This window comes from Podarcis muralis, chromosome 4, assembly GCF_964188315.1.
Source record: "Podarcis muralis chromosome 4, rPodMur119.hap1.1, whole genome shotgun sequence".
Classification (NCBI taxonomy): domain Eukaryota; kingdom Metazoa; phylum Chordata; class Lepidosauria; order Squamata; family Lacertidae; genus Podarcis; species Podarcis muralis.
The window spans coordinates 99,727,038-99,739,478 of NC_135658.1; the positions used below are offsets into that span (position 1 = coordinate 99,727,038).

The following is a 12,441-nucleotide window of genomic DNA, read 5'->3' on the forward strand; positions in this document are numbered from 1 at the left end:
TTCCAGCAGTCATTCCTCCTCTGGTCATTGCTGTGGATACACGGCCTCACTGTCTCTCTCAAGAGTTTCAATGGTTTTTGCTCAATGTGATTGCATCAATGTCAGTTGCTGCTTTGGAAGAATTTAGGGTGGTTGGTTGGAGTTAGTTAGAAATGTGAAAATATGACAGTGTGTAAAAAGTCAGTATTTTCATCCAACTTCATTCTTTTGTGTATGTGTACTCTGGGAGCACTGTTGGCATTAAATCAAACACTTTTAGTTGTTTGTAGTAAGTTTTGAGCATTTTGTATTAGAAAGGACGAGAGCAGAAGATGTCTGCAAGGCTTAACTTTTGTGAACATGCCTAAGTCGGGTTTTTGTCAGAATGTTGATATGGATTGGAATAACAAATAACTACTTAGAATGCATTGCAGAGCTTTTACAAAAGCAATGATTTCCCCCCAGATAATAAGATACCCTATTAACCTCAAAAGAATATAACCAGTCAGCTAGCTGATCAGACTGAAGTGCTGTGAGAAAAGGTCGAGAAAGTGTTTTGCACTGGCTGGAAAGTATTGGCAGGTTGCAAGAGAATTTTCACTGAAAGGCATCAAGAAAATGACTGACCAAACTCAATGGGTTTATAATCAATCTACCTTTTCTTATCTAAAGAGGTTTAGAAGATATTGTGTTAGATATCTGTTAGAAGAGATTATCAAATTCCTGCAATGTAGACTCAGTGGACTGCAAAGTGTTTCAACAAGAATATGGTTTAAAAGTTCTAGCCAGTTAGAAGTCCATTGTTAGGAAGTGGCATTTCTGAGAAACCTTCATTCTTATTTTCTTTAAAATCCGCCTTGATCTGAATAAATCTGAAGTTGTAACCCACTGTGTGTTGTACAGTGGCTATTTTTTTTCAGCTGTTACTGATACAAAATATCAAAATGGTTAAATGATTTCTACCCCAACATATAAAGTGAAGCTTTTCATATCAAGTTCCAACAAATTTAAAAAGGTGTTAATCTAAAAATTGTTAATATAATCATGTGACACCTGAGATTTCTGACCAGATACATCTAGGATTGCCCTGTAAACAAGACATTGTCCAGTGCCAAACCAAATTCTTATTAAGAGACGAAACCTAGGTTGGTACACTCAACAATTAGGCCCATCACATGGAGAATAAAACTTCAGATAAATTAACCTCATTTGTCATGTATGTAAAACCTACATCTTAAGAAACAGATTTAAACACATTTTAAGTGGAGCATTATACTAGGCCTCAATCCTATCTAAAACAAAGTCTATTTTGATTTTAAAATAATTTACCAACTAAATATAGGGCCAGACTTTGAAAAGCAGCCCAGATTTTCTATCTGCATTCATAGGTGCAAATTGAGGTACTGCTTCAGAAATTTTCAGAAGACACAATTCTGAACCCCAATAAAGTTTTTTTGGGGAGAAATGCTTGCCATGTTGGGTGAGGCTTCCTTTCCATCAATCTCCCCCCCCCCCCTTCAGCGGGATTTTTAAAAAGCACTTCAAATGTGTATCTGTCTTCACTTTTTACTATTTAATGAATTTACAGTCTATCCACACTATCTTGTTTTAAGCTAAACAAATTGTGATATTCAACTAGGTTTACTCTGAGTGAACCTATTGAAATTAATGGCCCCAATTTATTCATATTCATTTAAATAGATTGACTCTTAGTAAAACTTAGTTGAATACAACCCATACATAGGATTGTGTTGAATACCAGTTAATCTCATGAAAAGATAATCTTTCAACATCTCTTCTGCTTATCTTTCTTTGAGTGTTTTGTTTTTAACATTTTGTCCATATTTCCCTGCCATTAGCTTATACTAGTCATGCCTCCTCTGTTGATAAACAAATTGACTTGCATTGGTTATGCACAGCAACGAAGAATTTCATTGTCCTTGAATCATTCAACATCTGCATCAACTGCTTTCTCATTGCATGTTCAGTGTGAACATGTTGCAATAAATTGATGCATTTTGTTTCTTGGTTTTAAAACTGGATTCTCATGCTTTTGTTTCAACGACTTTCGTCCCATTTAATGACCAAGCATAGGATTTGGTGAAATGTTTACAATGGTGCCACATTGGGAATGGATGAAGGCATCTATGGAATTCCTGTCTGCACAATATGATTATTCTCAATATTTTTTCCCAAGCCCAAACAGAACGATTCTTCTTTTTCTTTAATAGAATCTCTAATTCTGTTAAAGTAATTCTACCACTAAGTACATTCTTCTGCTTGTGTTTTCTATGTACGAAATGCTTGGTAAGTGTAAAGCAACACATTATATTAAATGTGTGGCTGTTGGCACTTATGGAGAGCTCCATGTTTCTTCTCTTCCACCTATAACTCTAAGGCAGCTTACCCATGTCCTCCAGAAATTCTGTTGCTATGCTTTCCTACGACACATAATTGGCTGCTGGTGACAGGCAATGCTGTCAAACACACTACATTGTGATGTCAGGATGTGTAAGTTGTGTCTTAGACAGACAGACACAGAGAGAGAGAAAGAGAGAGAGAGAGAGAGGAAAATATACTGTTCTTTCCATTGATTGAAAAATAGTCAGATAGATGCAGATACATTCTTGTATTACTTATTTCTGAAGAAGCTATTTACTCAACTCCCCTGGGGATGCATAGCATGGAAGGGAAGTTTATGATAGAGCTAGGGCAGCGGCTAATTAAATTTTAGTTATTCCATGCAACACTTTGGGAAGATGAAATGTACAGGGGCGGGAGCCCAGTATTTGCTTCGCTGACTTATTGAACCAACATTACAGGTTAATTTCCTGTGTAGGAGATTTTTCTAGCATCAGCCATATTTTCTAAATTTATCTAAGGCAGATAGTAAACCAAGTTATCAGTTTTGACTATTTTCTGAGAAAATGTGTACGCTTCTGTTATTGTGGCTATTATTTTTTAAGTTACTACAAGGATTGACATTCGCTCCAAGGTTGCCTTTCTGGATATATTAGAATTAAATTAATTTGACCTCATGTTTCTTAAGCATCGTTTGGTAGCATTGTGACCCAGTAGAGAATGTTCCCGTTTGCACATAATGGTAAGCTGTGGTCTAAAACAAACCATGAGTTATCTGCCACAGATAACAAGCATGCTGGTGCACACTGCTCTGCGGCCTGTGCATTCTCTCCCTATGCCTTGCCAGGACGAAGTGTTCGTTTAATATTACATGTCAACCATGGTTTGCTTTCCCCAAACATACTACAAGTGCTGGTTTCCACATATTCCGAAGATAGTGCTATAGTTTGTTTCCTTCCAGCATGGCAGTGGTGGGGAGGGAGGCAAATGCAACTGAACAGCACATTTATTTATTTATTTAAAAAATATTCATTTTATAACACAAATAAACAACCCAGACAGGAAAACAAACAATAGAAACAGATTCTTGTCTTATCCTTATTTTTTCTAAATATTGTTAGGTGGGCTTCCCCAAGTCCCCCCTATCTGATTTTCATTTTACCTCATCTTTAGCAGTTTACATATATCATAATTTCTAACCATATTTTTTTACTTTAACCATAAAAATCTTCACATTTTATCACTTGCAAATAATACTATTTTAAAATACACTATCTTCTACTTCTAACCCTACAGCCTAAATCCACTTCCAAAGCTATTCTTAGATTTATTTATTTTTTTAAATAATATTTATTAGAGTTTCAAATAATACAAAAAACCAAAAGAAAAAGAACAAGAAAAAAAGAAAAAAGAATTCATCCTTTACAATCCCATTTTCAATAACTTTTTTCCGCAACTTCCCCTCACCTCCCCTTCTTGTATTCCATGTCCAAATATTTATCCAACAAGTTCTTATCCCTAAATTTTTAACCTTAATTTGTTATTATATTTATTATATTATATTTTTAACCTTAATTTGTTATTATATTTAATTCAATTTATATATCAACTTTTAACTTATATACCTCAATCATTTATATTTGAAAGCTTTTTCTAAGGTCGACCCAGTTTCCCTTCCACGAATTCCCCATTCTTATACTAATAACAACACAAAATTAAAAACAGAGTAGAAAAAAATCAAACACCCTTTGGATTTCCAAACCCCACCCTCCCTTCCCCGGTTTCAATCCCGGAACCATTGTCCATTAGTCCATCTACTATCAGCCTGGCAACCTCACGTCCGAAGCCCTTAAGTCTCTCTCAATCCCTCTCTGCCAGTTTCTTTGAAAGTCCCTTATATTTAACACCAAGTCTCGGAGGGGCACTCTCTCTATAATGTCCATGTTCCTTCCAGCCAGACCTCCATGTTTAAAGGTGGAGCTCAAATCTTGTTTCTTAATCCTTTTAAGTCCAAATGTCCCAAGAGCTCCAGCTTCCACCTTGATCAAATTTATAGTCCATAGATCTTCAGATCCCCACAAAAGGAGATCTTTCCATTCCTCATTTCTAAGTTCAAACCAAGTTTTCTCCATCCAGTCCTTATTTTCTTTTATATCCATCTTGACAGGCCTCCGGCTCTCATTTGCCTTCTGCAGCATTGCAGCCCCTCCTTTCTGCTCCTCCTGTTCAGCGTGTATCTCTTCCTCCACTTCCTCAGTTTTCTCTAGTTTCTTTTCTTGTTCAGCTGCCTGGGTTTTGTACATCAAGTCCTTTTCCAACTCAGTAGATACATTTGCTGTTGACTTCAAATTTATGGCACTTGTAGACAAAACATGACCTTGCTCATACATCCTTTGCAACTTTCCCATGAGAAAAGCAACCTCGTCCAGGTCAGCCAGTATTTTCCGACCTATTTCCATTCTTGTAATGTCCCTAAATGCAACTGAACAGCATAAACCATGGTTTACGATAATGACAATCACACTTTACATTGTGGGTGCTCTTTGTGGGATCGCGCACGATGCTACAGTTCCCAGGGAGCTTACTGACAAATGGGTTGGCTTGCCTCTCAGTGTTAATTTTTGGAGGTCCACGGCCAGCCTCAGTAATCCAGTTTCTTGCTGGGAGGTGGGGCCAGCCCCATTTAAAAATAGGGGGTGGAGCTGAAATAGCCAGGCAGTTGGCTCTGGAGATTCACCCTCCCTACCCTCCATTTGTTTAATGTTTCGTTTGCAGGTTAACTTTTTCTTCCTCTTTAGCGGGCGCTGCTACGGTCTTTGACTGGTTGCTGTCGAAGGACCGGGAAGAAATTTTCTTGCATTGGCAGGTTTTGTCTTCCCCATAGCAATTCATCACAACTTTGACCTTGGGTGGAATCCTTTAGCCTTTTCTTCCCTATGGGTGGGGGCGTGAAGTGGTGACTCACCCCCCTGCGGTGGCGATTCCAGGGTCCCCTCTTAAATGGGTTATATATATGGGTATCACTGGCCATACACTGCTACACTTACGTCTCGCAGAGCACCCCGTATCCTATTTACCCTGATGAGCCCCAGTTCCCCCCGGCTGTGGGGCTGGGAGGGATACACTCCCAAGGCCTAAGCCAAGGTCTTCCTACATTCGGAAGTTTAATAAAGCTGTGGCCTAATTTTAATTCCATATAATGTTGTCAGAGTCTTTATTCCTTTCTTGTGATCCCTGGGGGCTGGGACTGGGGCTGTTGCCGCATGGTCACGCAATGTGTAAACCAAGTTAGTATGTCTCACATGAATTTGATACCTGGAAGTTCAAGTCTCTGCTTAGTCCTTAATTCATTGTCTGAACTTCACTGTATATCCCATACACACCATACATCATCTGTGTGACTCGGTGAACATAGCATGTTGAAGATAGACTAGGAAAATACATATTCAAACCCTGCTTAGCCTTGAAGCTCATAGTGCATCCCCCAGCCCAAGTCCTATGTCACTGAGGCTTGTGCAAGCAGAACTCTCCGGGAGTTGGGCTATAAGGAATGGGAAGTCATTACTAAATCACAACTCATATATTTCACAGATTTTAGCTGACCTAGAAAACCACGCACTTTTTAAAGATGACCTGGAATGTCAGAAGCTGATTCTGGAAGCCATGAAATACCATCTCTTGCCAGAAAGACGGACTCTTATGCAAAGCCCAAGAACTAAACCAAGAAAATCCACAGTTGGGACCCTGTATGCAGTTGGAGGAATGGACAATAACAAAGGTACTAATTAACAGTTATTGATTTGATAAAGACAGTTGGCAGAATAGTCCCCATCCCCCATCTCTCCCTAGGAGTGTCTGGAATCCTTCATGCAGAAAAAAATCTACAATGTAAATTGTATTGTGGGCTAAACGGTAAAATCTCTTTTAATCTCAATAAATAATTGAGTAGTTTAATAGGAAGGGCAGAATACGGATTGCTCTTCCATCAGGTGTTTCAATCTGCCTCATTGTTCTAGAAGAAGAAACACCAAGGGAGTTAGCTGGGTCGCAAAATAAAAATGTTTTTTTTAAAAAGTAATAATGTCAGACACACTGTGATTGAAAAGGCGGGGAGGAGAGAGAAATCCTGGATTCAAAGCCCTAGGTTATCTCAGCTCTCAATGAATCATTGTCTGGAGGTGAACACAGGGAAAAGAAAACTTTAAAATAACCCAAGCAGGAAATTCAACTATAAAAAAATCAGACATTATAGTAATGGGAAGAGATAAAAGCTGATTTACTGAAACATTAATTTCAAATATCCTATTCCTTAATCTTACGATTAAATCTAAAACTATCAAACAAATGAGATTTTGATAAACACATAAACTAGATGTCCTGTGGGTATAGGACGAGTTACAAAAAAATATACTTCCCCCCTTAGTATTTGTAAAGGTGGACAAATACTCATAGGTCTATGGCTTCAAACTCAAAAACATTCCTTCTTAATTGTCAAGACATATGTGGGCAACATCCAGTGATGTCTGTCCGCTTGCTCAGTGGGACTAATGGTTTCTCTTCTCCCCATCTAGCCCTCAAATATGCTCTGGAGGGTCCTTCACATCCCAACCTTGATCTTTAATCAGTTTTCCTTTATCCATAAGTGTGCACAAAGGGAGTAGAATTTTGTTCCTGTTAACTTCATCAGGATGGCATTCAGGAAGAGAAAAGACAGATTGCAAAAGTTACTCACTATTAGGTACTACTGAAAGAGCCACATAAGAATGGTTGAGATGGCAACAGTGTAAGATGTGTCAAGGTCTTAAGGTTGCCAGGAAGCAGTAGCAGAACCTCAGACGTATTAAGTGAACAGCCTGGGCATGTATGCATTGCTAGAAATTTCTCATGCCTATGGTCTTAAGAATAAAATAAAGGTAGTGGCCTTGTACCAAGTCATACTCTGGGTCCATCTCCTTCAGTTTTGTTGGCCATAGCAGTGGATCTCTAGGGTTTCATGAAGGACTTCTGCCCTAGACACCAGCAATTGAACTTGGAACCCCAAAGGTAGAGTCAAACTTCATGGAGTCCTTCTTGGCTGAGTCAACCTAAGCAGAGGGAAAACAAGCCTTTAAAATAGTGTTTTGAGTCACACCACACCTTTACAGGCTTACCTGGCTCAGGGATGCCAAGTATCTGTGGCCCTACCCCCTGCCATGTCTCCAAGACACCCACTTTTTCAAAGCTTAATCTGGTTTAGGGTCCGCTCAGCTAGCAGGGTGGCAGCTTAGTTGGGACAGGGGAGATATCTTCTGGATCTCTTCTCAGCCAGAGATCTTCTGGATCCTCACTCTGCTCATCCCAGCGGATCTTGCTATAGAATTGCTACTTAAGGCTGCATAGGACCCGCAGCCTTAAAATAGTGTACTGGTGACAATTCATTTCTAGCACAGTATTACGTATTGTGATTTGCTGACACAGCTCTTGGTGCTCAAGCTGCTGATCAAGCTAAAAGTCGAGGAGCATGTTGAACATGGGTGTTTTAATTATGTGTGGGAGTGTTACACAAATTTTCATTTTGCCGTTAATTATAGAAGATACCAAGGTCTATCTTACCTTCCATCTTATTGAATATCAACCCTGTTCTCTATAACATATAAAACATTGAGCAAACTTTGAACAAACTACCAAACATTGAATGGTTGTCACCCAGAGAACTCAGTAGTAGTGTAACTCAGAAATATAATAAATGTAAGAACTGGGCAGCACTCTCATTGCTCTGATAGGTGTGATGTTAGAGACACTGCTTTAATAGACAGAGCAGCATGTGGATTTTAGCTCTCCAATTGCTCCCTAGAGTGAACCATTTTATACAGAACATGAAAGAGAACCTAATTAGTTCTTTATAACTTCATATAATAGCCACTTTTTTGCTATGAAAGTTTATCACAGCAAGCCATTCTTTATGCTAGTTTATAGTTCTAAAGAAAAGCTAATTAATTTAACCACTTGCACATGCGGCCACTCCACTGGTGGTCTCAGTGTGGTCCAACATCAAAAAGCACTCTACACCAGGTCAAGAAGGTTATGGATTCACCAGATGGAGTATAGATGCTCGAGGGATGAGTGGGAAAACAACAAAAAGCAGAGAGAAAGCTAGGATGATAAGCATAAAGGATATAAGTTGGAGAGGGACTTCCCACTGTCAGCAGGTGGTTTAAGTAGGAGAACAGAATGTCTTTCTAGAGTAAAGCAATGGAGGTTTGATCCTTTGTCATCCATTTTGACTGCATAATGCAGCCATTTGAATTCCACAGAATGTGGTTTATCCTCTTCACATAGAAGAGAGAGAGAAAGGGGATGGGGAACTTCTTCCTTCAGCCCCCTGATGAGATAATAATCATGATGGAAAACTAACATTTTGCAAATTATTTGAAAATAATTTTGCTCTCTGAAATCAGTCTGTGTGGATACTTCCTCTGCATTTTTGCAAATGGAAATGTGAATTTCAAAATATTAATCTCTTGAATGAATCTTCATGTAGTGGCATGGGTTTCAGGTGTTGTTCTCTAGGTGAGCAAGTAAGGCTAATTCTTAAATCCACTTCCTTGAGAATAACCCCACTGAACTCAGTGGGACTGTTTCTGAGTATACAGATATAAGGTTTTGCTGTAAACGTACAATTTTTCCATATATTTATTTATTTAAAACATTTGCCCCCAACCTTCAGTTCACTCCCCGAGGAGGCTGGTGATAAGGCTTGTGGTGCAATCCAAAATGACAATTTGAAAGTGAAAATGCTATGTTTATGCTCATATTTCATCCAAAATGATATATTTCTGTTAATGCATCATGAGTTTTGCTAAAAATTCATGAGTTACAAATATGAGCGGAAACCTCTGCAGCTGCAGAAGCTACGTATCCACAGCCCATGTGTGTGTGCGCACAGATATACATGGATATTCAGATGTAGTGGCACAGCAAGCCAAAAATTCAGAAATAAGGCACCACCTGGGTATAGATACTGTATAGATGCTACATATTTTTTTTATTAATTTATTTCAGTGGTTTTTATGGGACAAGAAGAGGGGCTGCAGTCAGGAGAATCACTGTGAGAGCATGCTTGCCTAACCTAGCCCAGTTTTTTTTTTTTTTGGGGGGGGGGTGAGACAGTCTGCAATGCAAGCAAGTGTATTGCCCCCATTTGCTTCTCTTGCTTTCTGAGCTTACAACAGGTTTTGAATTTCTGCAGAACATGCAACTCCTGGTTCTAATGGCGTAGAACCAGGAACAGATTTTGTTGCTGTTAAAATAATTTTCATCCCATTAACTCAGGGGTCAGCAAACTTTTTCAGCAGGGAGCCGGTCCACTGTCCCTCAGACCTTGTGGGGGGCCGGACTATATTTTGAAAAATAAACATAAAAATGAATGAATTCTTATGCCCCACAAATAACCCAGAGATGCATTTTAAATAAAAGGGCACATTCTACTCATGTAAAAACACACTGATTCCCAGACCGTCCGCAGGCCGGATTTAGAAGGCGATTGGGCCGGATCCGGCCACCGGGCCTCAGTTTGCCTACACATGCATTAACTCATACTGGGAAAAAAGAGAGATTTTCTCATAGCCTCTTTGGTACTGATCCACTCTGATGTCTCAATATAAGCTATGCACTCAGCAAGGCTGCTGCTTTACAATGTAGAATTCACTTCAATGGGCAAATGTTCTTTAAGCCAAAAAATAACAAACATACTAATAATGGATTACTTAAAAGTTAAGATTACTCGAAATGTATGTTAGGGTTTATTAAACACTGTTTTCCATTTTAAAATGAAAATCAGCATGATGCAGTTTTTTAGGAGTTGGCGAACCCAAACAGGAAAAGGAAGTTCGGTTTTTCAGCTCTACTTTTACATTCTGGGGTGCAGTGTTGAGGTGCAGAGATTGGATTCTGTACATTCAGAATAGAAATGCCTTCAGGGTGAATCTCTTTACAGTTACTGTTGCATTGTACCATCTGAAACTATCAAGAAGAACAAGAAATTGAGGTCTATAGCTATAGGCTCTGTAAATCATTTTTCTTCTTGAAGCTCTTTCTGCTGATTCTGCTCCTGCTGAAGTTGCTGCTGACATATACCTTTGACCATTTTGTTCAAGATTTAGAGATGTTGCTTTGAGTAGGTGCAAACTGATGACCTTGGCCTAGTGATCTGCAACAGTCTGTGTTGAAATAAAAAGATATCTATTGAGGTGGAACGAATGTGATTGAACTGGGTTATTGACACAGATATCAAGGAGAATTTATTCAGAGGAAGGAAAGAACCTAGGCAGCAGAAAAAGGGAAGATTGCTTTCTTTTTTTGCTTGCTTGTTAAGGCAGATTTCACGGGATATGTCAAAGTTATGCAAACAATGGTTTAATTTTACTTTTTAGTTGAAAAGTGACACAAAATGGACACAACCATTTTCTGATGTGTACATTTACTAGACTGAAATACTGCATGTGGTTCATTCTAGAATGGTGTGTGTGTGCGCACGCGTGTGTATATATATAAAGGTAAAGGTACTCCTGCCCGTACGGGCCAGTCTTGACAGACTCTGGGGTTGTGCACCCATCTCACTTAAGAGGCCGGGGGCCAGCGCTGTCCGGAGACACTTCCGGATCATGTGGCCAGCGTGACAAAGCTGCATCTGGCGAGCCAGCGCAGCACACGGAAACGCCGTTTACCTTCCCGCTAGTAAGCGGTCCCTATTTATCTACTTGCACCCGGGGGTGCTTTCGAACTGCTAGGTTGGCAGGCGCTGGGACCGAGCAACGGGAGTGCACCCCGCCGCGGGGATTCAAACCGCCGACCTTTCGATCGGCAAGCCCTAGGCGCTGAGGCTTTTACCCACAGCGCCACCCGCGTCCATATATATATATATATATGTATGTGTATGTATATATATATATGTATATATATATATATATATATATATATATATATATATATCCCGAAACACTGGAGTAGCTTTCCTTTTGGAATCAGCAAGTGGTAGACTGTAACGTGTGTGTGTGTGTGTGTGTGTGTGTATATATATATATATGTATGAAGGTAAAAGGACCCCTGACCATTAGGTCCAGTTGTGACCGACTCTGGGGTTGCGGCGCTCATCTCGCTTTATTGGCCGAGGGAGCCGGAGTACAGCTTCCGGGTCATGTGGCCAGCATGACTAAGCCGCTTCTGGCGAACCAGAGCAGTGCACGGAAACGCCGTTTACCTTTCCGCCGGAGCGGTATCTATTTATCTATTGTACTTTGACATGCTTTCGAACTGCTAGGTTGGCAGGAGCAGGGACCGAGCAACGGGAGCTCACCCCGTTGCGGGGATTCAAACCGCTGACCTTCTGATTGACAATATATATAGTAATGCCTGTCAATTTTTTGGTGAACTGTATATAAATTTAGACCACCCTTGGGGAATGAGGAAGAGAAGGGCAAAATTGGGAATTGTGAAACCCCACTGATGAACTTCACTTGTCCAGGGGTGGACAGTCTGTTGTCAAGGCACAATTTGCACTCCCATGGTCCGAGGCAGAAATGTGTGTTTTTCGTGGGGAGCAGGCTGAGCACCTATTATAGCAAGCACTGGAATGTCATGTTGTTTAATACTTTATTTTCTGTGCCAAATATATAATTCATAGTGCAAACTAATCGATTCCTCAGAAACATTCTTCCTCTGGGCACTTTATAATTTTTTATAATTTCATTTGGTGCAGCTTACCTTATGCTTGTGAGGGGGCCATGCGGGTTGCATGTGTCTTTCTCTTTCCATGGAGCATTTCCTCAGTGCTCAGCACCCTCTCCAGCAGCATACATTTCCTGACCTGAAAAGCCCTGTGTGAGAAGTTATATCACTCAACCTCTTAACCACTTTGAAAGTAAGGAATGCACATTAAAAACCCTGCATCTCACCCATGAGAATTTTGCTGGACATTTCTCTCCCCTTTCATAACTTCTTCAAATGCAATTTCATTCACTGTGAACTGAAGAAGAATTTTTGGCACATTACTCATTAAAACAAACTAGCTGTGTAACCATATTTTGTGTGCAAAACATACAAAACTACAATTAACAGTTGTTT

General features: G+C 39.8%; 1 protein-coding gene across 5 annotated transcripts in view; it reads left to right on the plus strand.

Moving 5' to 3' along the window:
* The window catches only part of KLHL1 (kelch like family member 1), a 127,678-nt gene that overhangs the window by 73,832 nt on the left and 41,405 nt on the right, over window positions 1-12,441 (plus strand). For all 5 annotated transcript variants that reach the window (XM_028728397.2, XM_028728394.2, XM_028728392.2 and 2 more), the window contains exon 6: window positions 5,932-6,118. In XM_028728397.2, coding sequence (XP_028584230.2) covers window positions 5,932-6,118 — 187 coding nt within the window. The remainder of the gene's footprint in view (window positions 1-5,931; window positions 6,119-12,441) is intronic.